The sequence below is a fragment of the Pelodiscus sinensis genome, chromosome 1, assembly GCF_052426305.1.
Source record: "Pelodiscus sinensis isolate ZL-2025 chromosome 1, ASM5242630v1, whole genome shotgun sequence".
NCBI lineage: Eukaryota > Metazoa > Chordata > Testudines > Trionychidae > Pelodiscus > Pelodiscus sinensis.
In genome coordinates this window covers 79,591,620-79,612,500 of record NC_143052.1, presented here as the reverse complement: position 1 = coordinate 79,612,500, position 20,881 = coordinate 79,591,620, and the positions used below count along the sequence as shown (strand labels likewise).

Below are 20,881 nucleotides of genomic sequence, written 5' to 3'. Positions count from 1 at the left end.
TTAGAGTGTGGAATTGGTATTCATCTACAACTATGACTGTTTCCCTGGGCTTGAACAAAGACCTGAATTGAATGTTGCACTACAAAGCCAGTCTCCCCTGCCTTCAATAACTTTATTTTTACATCAAAAACTAAGAATGGGATACTCCAGCTCATCTGATGAAGTGAGCTTTGCCCATGAAAGTTCCCGGTACTATATTTTTTTTGTTAATTTCTGGGTATGTCTACATTGCAGTGTTTTTTCTAGAAAAAACAATACTTGCATCTACACTGCTATTGTGTTCTCTTGACAAAAAGTCAAAAGCTGGAAAAACCCCTCCCTTTAACAGTAAACCACTCTAGAGGAAGAAGACTTTTTCTGAAAAAGCTTTTTTAAGAAAAAGGCAGGTGTGGATGTGGAAGAGGGAGTTGTCAAAAGAAGAGGCCTCCAGGAAAGAACACAGGTGCCCTGATGGCCACTCTGTCTAATCTCTATAGTTCCTGGCTCCTGCCAGGAAAGCTTAAAGCTGCAAGCACCCGGAGAAGTCTTGTGGCAGGAAGCTGGCCCAGACAGCTGCACCTGACTGCATGGGTCTCCCTGTCACACAAATGGGGAACCATGACCCAACCACAACCCCCAGCCCCCCCAAAACCCCTCTGGCCCTCACAGGAAGCTCAAGCAGGGCTCCCAGGACCCAGCTAGGGGCACAAAAAGGTGTGTACTGTTGTGGTCCAGGGCAGAGATCCTATCCCTTCTGGAGGTGTGGGATAAGGAGACCCTGCAGGATCTCCACTCCCAGTAGCACAACGCCAGTAGCTATGGATAGAAGGCCAAGGCTCTGGCTACAACCAGTCATCACCCCCGGACCTTGGAGTAAGGTCAAAGAGCTATGTCAGGGCTACACCAGAACAAGGGAGCACAGCTTTCACTTCAGGGCAGGACTCCTCTCCTGCCCCTACTATACCAAGCTCCACTGCATCTTGGGGGATAGTGCAGCCCTTTCTACACTCCTGGTGGTGGACTTGGGGCTAGAGACATCTGTCGTCAGCCGCCCGGGGCTCCCTGGCCAGGAGTAGGGGGATGAGATGGAGGAGGTGGGGGAGACAGACAGCACGGTCACCCTCAAGCTGGTACCTCATATTTCCCAGGCATCCTCTGAGAGCGGGGAGGAATCATCAGGTGCGTGCTCTGTGCCACACAACCTCAGGAGACAGCCACGGAGCACCTGCTCTGTCTCATGGGAGGCCTCACACACATCTGACCTTTCGGGGGGATGCCCTTCCACCACCAGCCAGCCCAGAAGCAAGCTGGGGACAAGGGCACATGCATGCACACACCGAGGCGTGCCGCACATGGGCATGCCTGCATGTGAGACACACCACTCGCTCCCGTGGACAGTGCTGCGAGGTGCAGGTGTTTGTGTGGCCCCCATTGAAGGCCAGGCTGCTCCAGGCCCCTCTCCCTGCCATGGGATCACAGTGTGGCCGGAGACTTCCCCTAACTGCTTGTCTGTGGGACCAGGGAGGAGGAAGCAGGAAGCATGATCCCCTGGGTAGCTTGCGGCCCCTGTGAGGCAGGGCCCCTGTGAGGCAGGGCCCATTGTGCAGGCCATGTGGCTTTGCTCCTGGAACATCACCATCGTCTGGCCCAAGGACTGTTGATCGTAGAGGAGGGCACAGCCTCAGGGTCAGTGTCTGCATTCATGACTGACCACCTCTCCCTCTTTATTCTCCACAGCCAGATCAGCCGTCACTGAGGAGCAATCACTGCCAGCCTAGGCAGCCACCCAACCCCAAGGAAGCCACAAGTGCCAAAGGGTCCAGGAAGACCTCATGAGACGACATGTGGCCATCCTCTGGGACATGCAGCAAACCCAGGCACAGGAGGTCTGGGATGACGCCCAGTGGCAGTACTAAATGTGGGATCAGCTTGTGCAGCTGGGTGAAAACGTGCCACCATCTGTGAAATGATGGTACTTCCTGCTTCTGCCCCACAAGATGCCTATGTCCCCTTCCATACTCCTCACCCACTCCCGAGGTTGCCGATGTCCCCAGACCCAAGGCAACACTTCCAGCTGCACCACTCCTAGCCCTGAGCCCCGCCCTGCCCCGCTCCATGCACATTCTGAGCCCCCCTCTTCCCCAGTTACTTTGTATTTTTTTTCCATAATGAAAGTTCTTGGTTTTCAACACAAAATTGGTGTCTTTATTGACTGTACAGGGAAGCTGGAAAGGGAGGGTTTGTGATGGGAAAGGCATAAAGGGGTAAAGCACAGGCCCCTGGTGGGGAGGCAGTGGAAAGAGTTACTGGGGTCCTTGAGAGAAACTCTCCCTCAGGGCCAACTGCTGGGCCTGGCTGATAGCAGCAGTGCACAGCTGCTTGAAGACCCTTCCCTCCCAGCCAGCCTCTACCCCCCACCCCAGTAGGAAGGCCTTCCCTTCCTCTCCACAATGTTGTGGAGAACACAACAGGCAGAGACCACTTTGGGAATGTTGTGCTCTCCCACATTGGGGCAGATCAGGAAGCACCTGAACTGCACTTTCGTGAGCCCACAGGTGCATTTCACCTGTATTCAGGCCTGGATTAGGTGGGCATTGAATTGGTCCCTGCTGGGGTCCAGATGGCCAGTGTACGGCTTCATCAGGCACGACATGAGGCGGTGATAGGCTGTGTCCTCCATGATGCACAGTTGCTTCTGAATGTCTCCAACCCGAATGTCACGCTGGGGGAAGAATGTGCCAGCCTCTAGTTTGTGGTGGAGGCTGGAATTCCTTAAAATGCAGGGGTCGTGCGCCCTGTCTGACCACTTGACGAAAATGTCAGTGAACACTTCGTGGTGATCAACTAGGGTCTTCAGCACCATCAAGAAATAGCCCTTGCAACTGATGTATTGGGCGGCTTGATTATGTGGTGCACGGATGGGAATATGGGTTCCATCGATGGCTCTGCCACAGTTTGGGAACTCCAGGGTGGCAAATCCAGCCACGATGGATAGGGTCCAGGTCTCCCAAGCAGATGACCCTGCGCAGCAGGATGGAGTTGATGGCCCTCACCACCTGCAGAAGGAGACAAACACATACAAGAGGGAATCAGAGAGGGTGCCTGAGCTCTTGGGAGCTCTCTGAGTCCCTCCTTCTTCCCCCTCTCAAATACCCCAGGAGCCACCCTCTATGAGGCCCTCCCCACAGAGCTGTGAGAGGGTGGGATGGCACAACCCCTTAGTGACGGGGCTCCCCCCTAACCCCAGGCCAACCTCTGCACCCCTAACCCCCCTTCCCTAGGGTCCCCCTTTCCAGGACTCTCCACTTCCTCCCCTCCCCCCCCCCCGACCCTCCGAGGACTGTAGCCCAAGAGTGCTTTACCTTCATGAGGAGGGCCCCGACAGTGAACTTTTCCCACTCTGAACTGGTTGCCCATGGCCTGGTAGCTGTCTGGGGTGGCGAGCTTCCAGACAGCGATGGCGACCCACTGCTCCAGGGGGATGACAAGTCACATCTGGATTTTCCATGATCAGAGGGCAGGGGCAAGCCAGGCACACAGCTCCTTAAAAGCGGCCTTCTTCATGCAGAAGTTTTGGAGCTGATCAAACTTCTGGTCATCCTACTCCTCCATGACCAGTCAGAACTGGTGTCGAGCCTCCAAAACTCTCTCTCCACTGTGGGGTGCAGTTGCAAGGGCCTTGCTCCCACACCCAGGGAGAGGGTCGTGATGAGCTCGGTGTCAAGTTCGTGCAGGGTTATGAAGGCAGCCTGCACAAACTACTGCAGAAACTGCAGCATGGCAGCGTGGAGCCATGGCATGCCCAGGGGCAGCTCCACCTCCACGGCAAGGAGTGTGCAAAAGCTGGGCAACCAGAGGACGTACTGCTAAAGCTTTGCTGTCCCTCGGAGAGGTAGGCAAGCACGCAGCAGAAGCAGAGAAACAGTGGTCTGCAGGGGTCCCTTTAATCCAGTGGTCTCCAACCATTTTGAGCACAGGATCACTTTTTGAATTTAAGTGCAATCCAAGATCTACCTCAAATATAAATACCCTTGCCCTGCCTCCTTCCTGCCACTTCTGAGGCCCAGCCCCTGCTCACTCCAGCCTCCCTCTCTTGCCCATCCTCATTCACTTTCACCAGGCAGGAACAGAGGGTTGGGGTGCAGGCTCTGGTCTTGGATTAAGGGATTTGACGTGCCAGAGGGGCTCTGAGCTGAGTTTGGGGCAGGCAGTTGTGGTGCTCAAGAAGGTTCTAGCTGCAGGCTCTGGGAGGGCGTTTGGACGCAGGGGGTTCAGTGCTAGGGCAGGGGCTTTGGGTATAAGAGGGGGTTCATGACTGGGGGTAGGGTTTTGAGATGTGGGCTCCAGCTGGGCACTGCTTACCTAAGGTGGCTTCTGGGTAGTGGGGCTACGGCAGGATCGCCCCTGCACCACTCCCTAAAGCAGCCAGCAAACTCCTTCCATCCCAAGTCCTGTTGTGCCTCCTCTCTGCTCTGTGGAGAAAGGATAAAGAGTGGGAAGGGGCACTTTGACATCAGCACCCCCTCCTCTCCCTCTGCTGTCCTGCACAGAAATAAGAGACTCCTGAGGGGACAGCTCCAAGGTAAAGGGCAGGAGGCTCCCCAAGGGGAGGGGCAGCTAAAGCGCTGGCACTTAATAGCCTCTTGTCAAACCAGTCAGGATCACCTGTCAGAGCTCCAAGATCCACTGCTTTAAGCTCTTGTCTTAGCTAGCCTTAGTCATGGCCACAGTCAACATCTATTTTTTTAAAAATTATAAATAGGGGTTAATTTTTAAAAAGGTCTGAATTAAATGTGCACAGCTGGGGTAAGTTATGGGAGAAGGCAGTTATTTAATAACTGGCAAAATTTCAAAAAAATCAAATATGAACTGTCCATACCATCTGTTAAAATATACAAAGTGAAGAGTCTTGCACTACCTTCCACATCCTAATGACTTAACCAACCAATGGAGGTGCTTATCAACCTCTTGTAACTACTTGAACCATCCACTCACTCTCTTTTCCCCCTCAGTTGTTTGTCCTCCTCCTCCTTTCTTTTATTTGTTCTTGGATCTGGACTTCTAATATTTAGGCTTGCCAGATGCTTTCACCAAAAATCCCAAACCTGGAAGGAAAAAAAGGTAGTTGAGCAACAAAACCAAACCAAAATGCAAAACTCCATGCTCTTCGCTTCTCCCCACCCACACCAGATGCTGCAGAAGAACAATGTCCCCACCAGCTTTCCATTCAAGAAAAACATTTTACAGGTCTGGTATTTTCTGTTTTGTTTTGTTTTTTAAACCAGACAGGGGCCAGCAAAAACCAGCCAGCTGGCAGCCCTACTACTATTCCCGTCATCTGACGGGACGGGCCGTGCCCACAAACGCGCATGATTCACGTTTTGTGAGTCTCTCAGGTGCTACTAGTCTGTTTGTTGTTGTTTCAGTGTTTCCTGTAAGAGACTAACTGGGAACCCCGCTGAAGTTCTTGCCCTCACGCAGCCTTGTGTTTACTCTGCCTGGGGAGCGGTTTTTTTCAACCCGGTGTTTTTTTTCCAAAGCCGCAAGCGCACAGAAAGCGTAACGTACTGCCCTGACTCGCTCACGTTCCCCACACAAATCTCACCCTTCCACGCCTGGCTGGGAGCCCGCGGCCTGGGTCCCTGAGAGCCCTTTCCCCTCATGGCTGACGGGGGAGGGGAGGCAGCGTCGAGCTTCCCCCTGCACCTTAGCTCCGAAGACAGGCAGGTCGCGCCCCGAAGCAGGCCCTGCGGCTCGGCCCGCTCCTCCCCGGGCTCGCGGCGGCTCAGCAGCCTAATGGCACCTGTGGGTGTTCGGTGCCGGTTGGTCTCGTGCTGCAGCAGTCACGCCCCGCACGAGCGCTGGGGATACAGTAGGAGCGCGCGCGCAGGGGCGTGGTCCCGCAGAAGTGTGTGTGGGGGGGGAGGGGATATTGCGCAGAGATCATGGACGCTCATGGTAACCAAGCAACTGGGAGTGGGTCGCTCAGTGTATCTTTAAGGACGAGTCGAGCGCCTATTGCATGGATGCGGTTCGAAACTCGGCGCCGCGCTCTCAGGATTGGATAGGGCCCTCGGTACAGGGGTGGGCAGCAAGGCAGGGGCTGCCGCGAGGGGTTGAAGGCGGAGCTTGGCTGGTCGGGTCTGGAGCGCGGGGGGTTTGACTGGGCTGCGGCGCGGCTGCTGCTGGTGCTCCGCTGCCGGAGATCGCGGCGCCTGGAGTGGGCGCGCCGGGCCCCTGTCCCATGGCGTCCGTGCTGGTAAGGGACCGCGCTGGGGAGACGCTGCCCGCCGAGCCGCGCTCCTGGGGAAGAGGGAACGGGCGCGCTGGGGCCCCGCGAGCAGCCTGTCAGGCCGCGGACCGATCTCCAGCTGAGCACTCGCCCTCTCCTGCGGGGCCAGGGCCTGGCCCTGCTCCAAACGCGGCCCCCTAGCCCGGGACCTGCGGCCCTGTCTCGGGCTGAGCTCTGGTTTCACGGAACGGAGGCTGAAGTCCCCCGGGGTGTGCGAGCCGCGCTGGAGCACGTAACCCGTTCACCCGCCGCTCCCTGGGAAGGCGATAAGCTCCGCTGGTTCCTTTCGCTTCCTCTCTTCGGCTGTCACGGTGATGGGTGGGCAGCGGGGTGATGGACGCTCGTCAGGGGGCGAACGGCAGGGGGACTGGAAGAGGCCGTGGGCCCATAGCTAACTTGGGGGAAAGCTTGTTCTTGCTCGCTCTGCCAATGAAAACCCGTGCCTTTGAAACAGGGAGGGTGGGAGTGTCCAACAGCTCTGAAAAGGTTTTTGTTTGCTCTATCCAAACCACACGCAAATGCCCTCTCATTTGGATTGGTCAGAGGAGCGTTACAGTACCTTAAAGGAGGGGGAGGGAGGAGGAGTCTTTTATATGATTTGTTATAAACTTAAAAAACAGCAAATGGTCTGGTAGCACTTTATAGACTGACAAAACTTGTAGATGGTAAAACGTCCGTGTGCCGACGAAAGCGCATGATACCAACTACATATTTTGTCAGTCTATAAAGTGCTACCAGACCATTTGCTGTTTTTAAAGTTTATCTTGTACAGTCTAACTCCGCTACCCCCTGAAACTTATGATTTGTTATGTCAGTCTCGTGTGTTGCATGGTGTTTTACTGTCATCCAGCTCCAGTTTCCATAGGGACGACAAGGTGCTTTTCAGGAGCACTTGTGCTATAGTGACATTCTTTATAGGTCCTGTCTTCTCGGGTTTTTTTTTTTTCGTGTCACCATGTAGCGCCCAGCACTTGTACTTGGGCACCCTGGCTGTCACTTCACTTTTCAGAGTAATGCAACCTTGGAGCAGCGTTCTAGGTTTTCGGATGCTTTTCAATATTCTCCTTCTTCACCACTATTATATTGAAAGTTAAATTTTATTTTGCGCAAACATGCCGCTGCTTTCCCATGATATATAAATTGTATTAGAGAAGCTGCCCCCTTTCAGTCCTGATCTTGGCGAGATCATAAGATGGCGAGTTCCAGGTTGATAGTGACAACAAAAATCGGGCGATGGCTCAAAACGGAGTTCTCAGCTATTACAACTTCTTCTCCAGGAGGATCCTATCTTAATTCGTCCCTTTAAAGGCCATAAAGCGGCAGTCACCGGCGTTGACTTCAACCCGAATACCTCGGCGCTCGGTGAGTTTGTTAGCGCTTTAGAGTGCCAGCCAGTGCTTGCTGAGGGCTTTTGTGCCGGATTCACACGCTCAGCTCCTGCACCTGGGCTGTACTCAATGGGGAGTCTGGAGCGCACGGCGGGGGTGGAGAGAGACTGGCTACAGGTGGGAGGCCCTTACAGGTTGTCGCTTGGGCAGGAGGCGGGAGAAAGCTTAGCTGATGTTTGCGGGGTGAACTGTCAATACCACCTGTGAACATTTAGGAAAGTTTCCCAGTGGGAAGTTCCGGAAGAGCGTGCTTGGTTGGCTGCGAATCTAGTTCTGGCCCCCATCTGGGGCGGCGGCGGGGGGGGAAGGGAGCTGGCGGAGGCGGGGCTGGTCCCGGAGTGGGCTGGCGCCCAGAGTGGGAAGGGGGAGGTGTTTCTCCGCGCCGGGCGGGCCAAGGGCTCTCGGTCCCTGTCTTAAGCGACAACTTTTTGAGCAAACCACAAGGCGGAGGGAGAGTGCCCGGGGGAGGGGTTTGTCCCGGGGACAGAGAGGAGGAAGTAAGGCACGGGAGGGCGGGGGCGCGCTACGCTGGAGGCTGGGAGCGGACGAAGGTGGTGGTGAGGGGGCGGCTGCGGCATTGTGTTTTGCTACTCCGCGTCCCCCTTCCGGACTCTATATCCGGGAAGAAGAGGACCTAGTGCAACCCGCCCCAGCAGCCTGAGCCCGGAACTGCTGTCCGCCCGCAGCTCCCGGCCGCGCCAGGAAGGGGCAGCGCGCTGCAACAACTTACAGTTCTCCCGCCTGCCCCCGGCCGTTTCCATCGCCTGCAATGAGGATCCGCCTGGCCAGAAGATGGACTTGGCTTAGCAGAAGCTGCCTGTTGCTTGGGCTCTTGATGGCTGCCTACTTCCTAGTGCAGCTGTCTGTTTCTACCTTCAGTGCCTCCTCCAGCGGAGACGGCATCACCAATGGGAGATGGGAGAGGCACTTTTCTGACAGACCAGAAAGAGCAGAGGATCTGGCTCGTCCAGTTTATGAGAAAGCCCCTCCTGATTCTTATGCACTAGGAGAATGGGGTAAGGCGGCTCGACTACAGTTGACTCCTGAGGAAAAGAAACTGGAAGAAGAACTGATTGAAAAATATGCAATTAATATTTATTTGAGTGACAAAATATCTCTACATCGGCATATACAGGACAATCGTATGTATGAATGTAAAGCCAAATCTTATAACCATAGAAAACTTCCAACTACATCTGTTATAATTGCTTTCTATAATGAAGCTTGGTCAACTTTATTGAGGACAATCCACAGCGTTCTTGAAACATCTCCTGCAGTACTTCTAAAAGAAATTATATTAGTAGATGACTTGAGTGATAAAATATATCTGAAGGCTGAACTTGAAAAGTACATTAGTAACCTGAAAAGAGTTCGTCTGATAAGAACCAGCAAACGAGAAGGACTCGTTCGTGCACGCTTAATTGGAGCTACTTTTGCTACTGGTGATGTTCTCACATTTCTAGACTGTCATTGTGAGTGTAACTCTGGTTGGCTGGAACCACTTTTAGAGAGGATCGCTGAGAATGAGACTGTGATAATTTGTCCTGTTATTGATACCATTGATTGGAATACATTTGAATTCTATATGCAGACAGGGGAGCCCATGATTGGGGGATTTGATTGGCGATTGACATTTCAGTGGCATTCTGTGCCTGAACATGAACGTCAAAGATGGAAATCCAAAACTGACCCAATAAGATCCCCAACTATGGCTGGAGGTCTGTTTGCAGTTAGTAAGAAGTATTTTGAGTATCTTGGTACATATGACACAGGGATGGATGTCTGGGGTGGGGAGAACTTAGAACTGTCCTTTAGGGTGTGGCAGTGTGGTGGCACGTTAGAGATCCATCCTTGTTCCCATGTAGGCCATGTGTTTCCAAAGCGGGCTCCATATGCGAGGCCAAATTTCCTTCAGAACACTGCACGTGCTGCTGAAGTGTGGATGGATGAGTATAAAGAACATTTTTACAACAGAAATCCTCCAGCAAGAAAAGAAAATTATGGTGATATTTCTGAAAGAAAACTGCTGAGAGAGCGTTTGAAATGTAAGAATTTTGACTGGTATTTGAAAAATATATTTTCCAACTTACATGTACCAGAGGATCGTCCAGGCTGGCATGGAGCAATCCACAGTATGGGAATATCATCAGAATGCCTGGACTACAATTCACCTGAACATAATCCTACTGGAACTCATGTGTCTCTCTTTGGATGTCATGGTCAAGGAGGCAATCAGTTCTTTGAATACACATCAAGTAAAGAAATTAGGTTTAACTCTGTGACTGAACTATGTGCTGAAGTCCCTGAACAAAAGGATTTCATTGGCATGAGGAATTGCCCAAAAGATAGATCCCCTATTCCAGAAAGTATCATCTGGCATTTTAAACAGGATGGGACTATTTATCATCCTCAGTCAGGAAAGTGCATTAGTACTTATCGTACTCCTGAGGGACGGCCTGATGTACAAATGAGGACTTGTAATGCTGCAGATAAAAATCAAATTTGGAAGTTTGAGAAATAAAATGGCCACTGAAGTTAGCTATTATTTGAAGAACTTCAGAGTAACTGAACTAGAGGTTGGCTGTACTTTGATACATGGATGTCACCTTAGAATCTATATCTCCAATGCTGAAATGTACGAAAAAGGGTTGGCAAATATTGTCAACTCATATTTAAAAGTGCCTTTTTATGTACCAATTTAACACTATTGTAAATTTTTGATTAATAATTGCTCAGACTTCAATTTATATTTTAGTTTTAGGAAGAACATGTTTTAGACCTGAAGAGTCAAGTAAAAGAAAATATGTAATACTTCAGTATTAAGATTAAGAATTTTAAAAATCTTCAGAAGTTGAGATTCTCCTGTCAATATTTACTTAGATATATTGCAGATACGTATTACAATATAACTTCACAGAACAAGTAATACAGTAGTACATGAGTAAGTTAACATTGGCATGGGATGCAGAAACGTAATCCTTAGTATGTTGTATAATCGTTCAGGAATTGGCAGATCCTCAGTGAAATAAACACAAGTGTTTTGAGGAGGTCATATTATTTTGAAAAGAAAAAAAGTTTCATTTTTTTTCAACTACTTGAAAGACCGGAAACACTAAGACTGCCATCACTTCATTCCCTACTTCATATCCACCTTTCCACGTGAACACTTCAGTCTTATCTTAGTTCCTGAAAGCAACTTGGGGGATGTTGAAGAACCCTAATAGTAGAGGTAGTAGTACTAGAAAGATGGACTAGCAGTATGAAAATGTTGTCCAGATTCAGGTTGGGGCAGGGAGGGAATGGTTGGGGTGGGAGACTAAAGAGTGAGGGAGAAGGGAGAAACTAATGGATAAGAAACTAATGTATTTATCTTGTGTGAGAGAGAAAAGGATGGGTATCATGTTGACAATCTGTCTCTCACCTTTAAATTTTCAGAACTAGTGTGCACATCCTGAGTTCTCTAAGCATTAAGTAATACTGGATTTCTGGACATTTGTTTATATTCTTAACACTGCTGTTATGTTTACATAGTCTTTTGTGGTGTTCCTTGATTTTTTTAAAAAAAATATATATGTAGTATTTGGGCTTGTGTGGGTCTTTTAATAATGACATTAAGGCAGTTCTTAACCTACCAATGTGGATGGCATACGCAACTCTTTGTGTTGGGTACAGTACATTCACATGTATGTACATGGTCTTTTTGGCACTGAGGATGTCAGATAGATAGGCTGCAGCTACATGCTGATTGGTCTACAAGAGACCAGTAGGCTGCAGGTTGAGAACCACTGCACTAAGGTGTTAGTTTAAATGTGTGATCATAGATAGGATGTTCAAATATTCTTAGGTGTGTGATCATTGGAGTGCATATTATAGAAAAAACATAATGCTAGTACTAAGTGTGTTGAGGCCTCAATATGATTCTTCAAAGAATTGGCTGAAGCTTTGAGAAATCCAGGGATTTTGGTGGTGGTAGTGTTGTTCTATGTTCATCTTGTGCTATCAGTAGCCACCAGATACCAAATCTTGATTTTGGACTGACAGCTTTTGTCTTCAGGTAGTGAGCCACAGTGACAGGGAGTGAGCAATAAAAATCTGGGGAAGATCTAGTGGAATATAGTAGGTGGTGTTGGTTCATCACAGCCAGGTTTAGACAGAAGGAAAAAGAGAAGGCTGTTGGGAAGGAGAAAATGGGGTAGTAAAAGTCCTAGGGACTTTCTAGAACAAATGATGCAAGAAGGAAAAGGGTATGTGTTCAGTAATTTCTAAGGACTCCTGAAGGATTGGCAGGAGGAAGGGAAAGACGTGGCCAGCTAGTTAGGACAAGAATCTCTGGGACTGGGCTGGAAGAGGGACTAGATGGGGAAGATTCTGTGTTAGGAGTATAGTGCAGGGCCATACTACAAATCATTGTCACGATGTGGCACTGGTCTCTGTAAGTCTCTGTAACTTATTTTTAAAATGACTAATTTGAAATTTGTTTTGTATAAATTTATACATAATAAGGGAATTGACATACTATACTGATCAGCAAGGCACTCCTTAGTATATTCACTAAGCCCTATGTTCCAAGGAATTACCTCTGCATTCTGAGTCAGGATGCTTTGGCAATGCTTTGAGAGAGTACAGCCCATGGCATGCTGAAAGACAAGTTTTATATGGTCACGTGCATTTGTGAAAGCCTTACAATAAAACAATTGCTTCAGCATGTGCACTTCCAAAAGGATTCATGCTTGCATAGGCATTCACTTTGTATGCCAAGCATACTTATTTTAATGAGGGAAATGAAGTACTGTGCCTGCAGACTATGCAATTTTTATTTAATTCTGACATGTATTATTAACATGTATTATTAACTAACATGTTTTAAAACTTAGCAAATATTGTGTTCCCCTTGAAAAGCTATTTTATAAATGGGGAGTTTATCAGAGCAGAAAATAAGAATGAACAAATTTATTAAATATTATACCTTTATTTTTTTAAATGCACGTACAAATGACAACTCAAGGGAATTTTTTACCCCACATTTCAGATTTTTTTTTTTAAACAAAAAAATAAGACCAAGAATGTAACACTTCTGCCCAATAGGAGTAATTTTTAGAATATTAGAAGGGTCTGATAATAGGAACTTGGAAATGGCAATCTCAACCATAATTGAAGCATTACTACTGTAATCTTTTCATTCTGTGTATGGATTTCTGGAAAATCTGATACTCTGGGAAACAAAGGTATACATATATTTTAATTCTGTCATAGTTTTATGAGAATTTTGGGAAATATAAAATTACTATATGGATTTTAAACTACTGATTTAAATTACTTAACAGATGCTGTAAATTTGCATTTAATCAATTCATCTGGGTGGGTTTCTGAAAAACAGTAATAAAATGACAATTGAATGTTGATTAGTTTTCTGACTTTTTTGTTTTTTCTTTAATCTTTGCAACTTATATTCGTACCCACTACATCTAGTGGCATGTCAGAGGTTAATAATATTAAACTTCTGTTGCTCAAAACCCAATAAAGATTCCGAATTTAAGTAGCCTGCCAATCCCTTTCGTAGAAATTTATTTTTCATTAAATAGTAATTTAATTCATTATTGTTTTTCATTAAATACTGTTTACTGATGTATATGTATTTTTATAGTTGTTTTAATGTCCTCACTTGATTTGACTACTTAAATCCATCTACATTGAAATTCCAAATGTACTGAATGATCTGATATAGTTGAGCATTAAGTAGATGGTGCCAAATCATGTGTTTTTGACTAACAGTTCTACGAAAGTCAAAGCTGTAATTCAGTCCTATTACATCTTGTTAACAATATCAGCAATGCCCTACGACGTTCATGGTCCATTTTAATTAATTTCACTGTCATACTTCTCATAATTTCAGATATTTAAATCTGAAATTTCAGTGTGTTGTAAATGTAGGGGTCCTAACGCAAAATGGAATTGTGAAGGGGAGGTTGCAAAGTTATTGAAGGGAAATTACAGTATAGCCACCCTTACTTCTGTGCTGTGGCTGCCAACATTCAGAGCTTGATTCCCAGTCAGCAGCTGCCACTCTCAAGCCTGCCATCTTTGAAGACAGCACTGCCACCAGCAACAGCACAAAAGTAAGAATGGCATGGTACGGTATTGCTGCCCTTACTACTGTGCTGCTGCCTTTGGAGCTGAGTTCGTGACCAGCAGCCACTGCTCTTGGGTCACCCAACTCTGAAGGCAGCACAGAAGTAAGAGTGGCAATACTGTAACATCCCTTCAATAACCTTGTGACTCCTTAGCAACTCTTTTTGGGGTCAAGTCTCCCAACTTGAGAGACACTGGCTTCCCTGTGAAATCTTTATTTTATAGGATATGATTACACAAAAGAACCGATTTCATGATCAGTGATAGTTTTTTTTGTGGCCATGAATTTCGTAGGGCTCTAAATATCAGACTGCTATGGTATTCTGAGCTGTTGGAGTTAGGGGTGTTAGAAATTGTTTAATTTAATAATCGTGTAAATCTTAATAATAATCTTAGTGGTTACACAATTATTCAGTGATTCCCTCGGGGGTGGGGCTGGCAGCCTCACTCCTGGAGAGCCCCCTGCCATCTAGTGCTGCTTCCTCTGTCTCAGAGGTGGCAGTGCTTGGTGGCAGGCAGATCGGGTCTGTGAGGGGAGCCGGTTTAAAAATCGGCTCCCTGAGCAGACTAAGGATGTAAAAGACTAGTTGACTATCCGATAAGCATTTGCTTATCAGATAGTATTTTGACTAGTCGATATCCCTCCCCCACTCTTTTGCTGCCTCTATGAAAGACGGTGGATTAGCTGGGTGGTGGGCTGCCCTTTTAAAACGTCATCTCTGTGCCTTTCAAAGGGGCAACTCTTGAGCTCCACAGCTGATCCTGGGCTCCCCGTGGTATTTCTCCAGAACCTGGGATCAGGTTCTGAGGAAATGCCATCGGGAACCCAGGGTCAGCTAGAAGTCCTGAGCTGACCCCGGGCTCCATGGCTGCCACTTTGAAAGGTGCGGAGGAGGTAGTTTCAAAGGGGAAGTCGCTGCACAGCTGAGATCAGCTGTGTGGCGGCTTCCCCTTTGTAACTGCCACCTCCATGCCTTTCAAAGGCACAGTGGAGCCCTGGGTCAGCTGAGGACTCCTCAGCTGATCCTGGGCTCTGAGCAGCACTTCCCCAGAACCCAGGGTCAGCTGGGGAGTCCCTCACTGACCCTGGGCTCCATGGCTTTGAAATACACAAGAGCCCCTGCTGGGGACTCTTGTGCATGTCAAAGCATGCACTTGCATGTAGCCCAGAGTCAGTGGGACTTCCCGCTGGTCCTAGGCTGTATGTGGAGTTACGCATTCCTCCTTTGAAATGTACAGGAGCCCCAGCGGGGGCTTTTGTACATTTCAAAGGAGGAATGCAAAAGTGCCTATCGACTAGTCGATGTTTCCGTCAACTAGTCAGTTAACTGCATTTTAACATTCTTAGTGCAGACCGACTCCCGCCTGAGGCTCCCGGGTGGCTGGCAGGAGCTGGTCTGCACGGGGAGCCTGTCATCCTATGCTGCTGCTTTTGTATCAGAGGTAGTAGTGTGAAGTGACAGATGGCTCCCATGGGACTGAGCCAACCTGCCAGTCTTGAGTTTTAAATGCAGCTAGTGAGCAGGAGGGGTTGCTGTGGTTAACTGGGACCAATAAGCTTATCGGTTAAACAGTTACCTGCCTAGCCGCTAGCATCCCTAGTTAGAGTATGGTAGGAATTCCCCTGTAGGTGGAACCTCGCCATCCTTGGTAGACACGTGATCAATATGGCTAACTTACTTTGATTCTAAATTTGTCAGTATTGATGGTGGGAGAAGCCTATATACTTCTATAAGTAAGTACAGATGTTTTTATTTGCTGCCAAGGAAGTATCCTGGATTGAGTGCCTTTTTACTAATAATTTTAGAAGAGAAATATATAAACCTGGTGTTTGCATAGCCTAACGTTTCATTGTTGGGTGTGCAAGTCTTGTGATTTGCATGCAGAAAAGCAAAATGTATAAAGAAAAATCTTGTTAATTTCTGTTGCTGTTAACTGCATCATTAGATACTTATGTAAAATTGGTTATATTGTTTTTGTACATAGACAAGAATAAATGATGTTATGACATGAGGTTTATGTCCAGCCAAGTTTCTATCCTGTTACAACATCATTATTGTTGTAGTATACACGGGTACTTTTAATTGGGACCATGTTCAAACATGAAAGATGTTCATGTATCTCCAGGGGGAGCATGTACACCGGACCTCCTCGTGTTATAAATTGTTTTACAAAACTAATCTATGGACCCACCTACATTGCCATCTTACATTTTTAAAGACTGTATAATACCTATATAAAGGTCAGACGCAATATATCACAGTACATTTTCTAGTGTTGATGTGTCCAGTAACACATTTTGTAACTGTTGGGCTTGATCTACAATATCTTGGGATGTCATAGAATCCTAGGACTGGAAAGGACCTTGAGAGATCAGCTAGTCCAATCCCCTGCACTCCTGGTATGACTAAGGATTATCTAGAGTAGACCATCCCTGATAGGTGTTTGTCTGATCTACACTTAAAAAGTTCCAAAAATGGATAGTACACAACTTCCCCAGGCAATATATTCCAGTGGTTAATCACTGTGTCAGGAGTTTTGTCCAGCCTAAATCTCCCTTACTGCAATTTAATCCCATTCTTCTTGTCTTATTCTCGGAAGTTAATAATAATATTTTTTTCTCTCTCCTCCTTATAACGAACTTCTAGATACTTGGAAGCTGTTATTCTGTCTTCTCTCAGTTAGGGATTTTAAATGTTGATTAATCAGCTAATCGATTAGTTGAAGGAATTTCCATCGTCTACTTGATTAGTCAATAAGTGGGGCACTCACTATCCCACTGCACCTCTCCCGTGGCTCTTGTATATTTCAAAGGGAGAGAGGCAGCGGGAACCAGCTCGCTTTTAAGCTGGCTCCCCCCACCACCGACTTCTGCTCCCCTCTTTTCTGCCTCTTTCTGATAGAGGCAGCAAGGGAAGGGGGGGAAGGGAGGAAGTGACTAGCTGAGTTCCTACTCGACTACCTGATAAGCATTTGCTTATTGGGTAGTCGACTAGTCGTTTACATCCCTACTCTGTTTTCTCTTTTTTATGTTAAATAAGCCCAGTTCTTTCAATCTTCTCTCATAGGTTATGTTTCTAGACCATCAATCATTTTTGTTGCTCTTCTCTGAACTTTTTCCAGTTTGTCTACATCTTTCCAGAAATTAGGTATCCAGAACTGGATGCTCCAGTTGAGGACTAAACAGCATGGAGTAGAGCAGAAAATTACTTCTCATGTATTGCTTATAATGCGTCTGCTAATCAACCCAGAATGTCAACTTTTTTGCAACACACTGCTGACTCCTATTTAGCTTGTGGTCTACTATGACCTCCAGGTCCCTTTCTGTACTCCTCCCTAGGCAGATGTTTCCCATTTTAAATGTGTGCAACTGATTATTCCTTCTTACATGGCGCATCTGACTTTATTGAGTTTCATCCTATTAACTTCAGACCACTTCTCCAGTTTATGCAGATCATTTTGAATTGTAATCATATCCTCCAAGCACTGGCAACCCATTTCCTCTTGGAACTATCTGCAAACTTTAAGTGTACACTCTATGCCATTGATGAAGATATTGAATTGAACCCTGTAGAACCCAACCTGTTATGTTGTTCCAGTATGAATGTGAACCATTGTTAACTACTTTCTGGGAATGGGTATCCATGTGGCCACCTTGTAATAGTTCAATCTAGGTTGTATTTCCTTTGTTTGTTTGTGAGAAGGTCATCTGAGACAGTTACCAAAAGCCTTTCTAAAAATATACCACATCTATCTCTTCTTCTCTATTCATGAGGCTTGCTACTCTGTCCAAGAAAGCTATTGGGTTAGTTTGACATGATTTTTTTCTTGACAAATCCAAGTTGTTATTTAGCAGCTTATCTTCTAGATGTTTGCAAATTGCTTAATTATTTGCTCCGTTATCTTTCTGTGTACAGAAGTTAAGATGACTTGTCTAATCCCCAAAAGAGCCATGTTTAAATAGGTATTTTAGCATTTTATTTTAATTTTGTATAAGTTAATGCATTTATAGTATCTTGAGGAAAAAAGAAAACATTGCAAAAAGTGAAACCATTTTGTAAAAAAACCTCTGTGAAATACTTTGCTTGGGTAACTCAGGGAACCATCCTTGTAAAGATAACAAAATCTCTTGGACTGGGGCAATGGGAAACAATTAATTTAAAGGTAATTATTAATTGCTTATAAAGTACATTTTTGTCACCTGTTAAGAGTAATTGAAACACAATAGCAGCTAATATAGTTTAAGAATGTGAATGTGTACTCAAGTACATGGTTAACCGATGAGCTTGTATCAGAGGCAGCTGGGGGGGTAGATGTGGGTACCGGCTCCCGCAGAGCTGCCTGCCCCCCATGGAGCCATCTGTCCCCCTGGTCTTCCCCACTCCCCACCTCTGCACGTGTAACAGCTGAAAAAATTAGTGTTTACATATTGACACAAATACACACATTTTACCATCCCTAATATAGTTTAAACTTCACAGTTGAAGAGAGAAGTTGCTGCTGTTAACAACATCGACCATGTATGTATTTATAATGTTTCTTTTCCACCATGCTGTGTTTACAAAAGACAAATAGGGAAATAAATGCTGAAAGATCTTAATTTATATTATTGAGCTAAGGTATTGCAGAGATTTAAAGTGTGTGGAGATATTATCTAGAAGGTACACATAGTTAGTCCCAATTCCTAGAAGCAGAAATATTCAGGCTGTCTCAAGATTCCATTGAAATTAATGAGACTCAGTTCTCTGTCCAGGATTGGGACCTTAGATAAGGCTGGAATGAGATCTTCAGCTCAGAATTTCCTTTCTTTTTTGTTGTGCTCATGTCTACTTCTCAGTCACCTTTTTTCAGCTTGTTAGAGAGAGATACTCAGTTGTGGCTATTAAAAATGAGTACAGTAGTAAAAAGAAGGAATTAGAGTGTAATTTAAAATATGTTAATAGCTGAAATCAAGGAAGAGAGCTACTGTTACGTGATATGCTGGTTTGTGCTCCATGGATTGCTGGTGGATATATTTAGTGTAGGAAGTATTGGCTGTATTAAAGTCACCAATGTAGTAGGTTAGGATTTACTGTCATGGTGTCCTGACAAGTCTCCTGCTCTGTTAGTGATAACCAAAAGGCTGCATGCATGTGTGCTGTGTTGACTAGTGCAATTAGTCAACCTAGCAGACTCCAAAGAGTTACCAAAGACCATAAATCAGATAAGGATTGAAGGTGCCTGGCCAAGTTTATTGTTACACAAAGTACAGTAATAGTTGTCAGTAGACTCTATTGAACCACTACATATATGTACCCCGTAACAATGGACTGACTTAATCAGTAGGAGACTCCCACTGCCCTGTGGTGCCCTCCCAAGACACCACTTTATATACAGGTATAAACAAGTTACACATCACTCCTGATGTGTCAGGTTACCATTCTCTGATGCTTATATACCACCCATCACCCTGCACCTTGTGGTTTGTTTATAATGTCTGTCTATTATGCTATCAGTTTAGACCCTTTTCTGAACCCGGGTCAGTATCTATGTGGAGTGTGGGTACCAAGGTCTTTTTTAATGAGCTGGTGGTACCATCTTTTGGAATGTGCTTTCAACTTATGATCAGTACCAATTACTGTTCTACACCGGGGCCTGTTACTAATTAGTGCTTTGCCTTCTCAGCCCGGTTCATGCTAAGTTCTCTGAGCAGGGGCCTGCCTCTTACTCACAGCTTAGCTTAGCTTTATTTTAGCCAAGTTTTGTCCATTGTTAGCGAGGCCTCAGGCCTCAAATCAGGTCTCTGCCACATGGGCTTTTTCAGGTCCTCCTCTTACTACAGTGCCCTAGTAAATAATCTGCCCTATACAGTATTTCAAAGATGGTGAACTGAAATTCTCTCCTCTAAATAAAAAAAAGAGACATAAAATATCATTAGAAAGTGCCTATTGTAAAATAACCAACTCTCAGAGTTAGAAAAATGTATCCCATACCTACAAACCACACGCCCTCCGAAGTTGAGGGTCCAGGGATAACACCTGGCCTCAGACTTTCCCAGAAGCCAAGAAGAAGGCTTGTATGTATTCAAAGCGCTTTTTTTTTTTCTTATCAAGATATTCCTAACCTCTACACACTTCAGTCCCGTGCCTTCCCCATCTTCATCTTTTCCAATCACTGTTACAGAACTCGACCAGACTGGCTATTTTCAGAAACTTCCAGGCAAAGTCTGGACAATATTTTGCTTAAATAGTTAAATACATTGTTTATAGAATTACGAACAGTATATGATTAGCTGTTCAGATTGCTAAGGCACAAAAATATGTTCTAGTGTTTGCTGTTATTTAATCAACACCTTCAATTTCCTATTAAATTCCCACTGACTCAAAAGATGTGCAAAATGTTCTAACTTCAGTACTTGGGTATCTACTTTTCAGTTTAGATGACTAGAACAGATATTGGCGGTGGAATTTTCAAGTAGAGCTTCAGCATAAGCCTACTTCTGTGAAGGTAGGCCACCACTTAGTGCTCTTTGAAGATCCCACAGTAGAGACTCACCTTTCAGCACCCATCTGTGAAAATTTAGCTAATGTGACTTTAAATAGCTGAAGGTAGAAAAGACCGTGTTTGATATCCTGTTTCCAGATGCTTTACATTTTGTTCAGCATTGTCAAATCTGTTATAATTATTGGAATATTTATAGTATTTTTTGTATTCAAAGTGCTTTGCAAACGTATTTGCTCAGTAACTTCAAAAATTAATGTCCTCATTTTAGAGATGAGAACATTTAGTGGTGATTTGTTTGAGCCTATGTTAGTCTTAAAATTTGTGATTGAGTTCCTGGCTCCTACATGTCATACTATGGCCACTAGATCAAACATAGTTCTCAAAACATTAAATAGATAATAAATTCAGTGACACTGACAAAATCTGCTGTCGTTGTTTTGTAGGCATTTTGTGTCATTTTATTTCTGAATTAGAAATTAACAGATTATTATTGATAATGGAGTTTAAGGTAGTATCACTGGTTAAGTATGTATTTATAATACATGTGTCTTTTTAAACATGAGTAATGATCAAAGTTTTTATTATTTCAAGTGATCTAATTGTTTGTTTT

At 45.7% G+C, this 20,881-nt stretch overlaps 1 protein-coding gene and 1 long non-coding RNA gene across 14 annotated transcripts in view; one reads left to right on the top strand and one right to left on the bottom strand.

Moving 5' to 3' along the window:
* Positions 1–2,143: 2,143 nt before the first annotated feature.
* Positions 2,144–6,824, bottom strand: LOC112544263 (uncharacterized). 4 transcript variants are annotated; one of them, XR_016350198.1, is made up of 5 exons: positions 6,509–6,824; positions 5,585–5,782; positions 4,975–5,084; positions 3,342–4,451; positions 2,144–3,035 (listed from the first exon to the last, which is right to left on the bottom strand). It is a non-coding gene; the product is annotated as an uncharacterized LOC112544263 (long non-coding RNA). The 4 variants fall into 4 exon arrangements; XR_012905095.2 differs by lacking the exon at positions 6,509–6,824 and having other exon boundaries at positions 2,150–3,035; positions 3,342–3,657; positions 4,342–4,451; positions 5,585–5,918; XR_012905092.2 differs by lacking the exon at positions 6,509–6,824 and having other exon boundaries at positions 2,145–3,035; positions 5,585–5,918.
* The window catches only part of POC1B (POC1 centriolar protein B), a 105,365-nt gene continuing 90,408 nt past the window's right edge, over positions 5,925–20,881 (top strand). For 2 of the 10 annotated variants that reach the window (XR_016350194.1, XM_089780208.1), the window contains exons 1-2: positions 6,070–6,238; positions 7,549–7,633. Coding sequence is in view for 3 of the 10 variants with exons in the window: in XM_089780208.1 (XP_089636334.1) it covers positions 6,224–6,238; positions 7,549–7,633 (100 nt within the window). In the remaining 7 variants the exon portion in view is untranslated. Of the gene's footprint in view, positions 6,239–7,548; positions 7,634–10,175; positions 20,275–20,881 lie in introns of those variants that run through there. The other 8 variants (XM_075932946.2, XM_075932903.2, XM_075932964.2 and 5 more) reach the window with 8 other exon arrangements.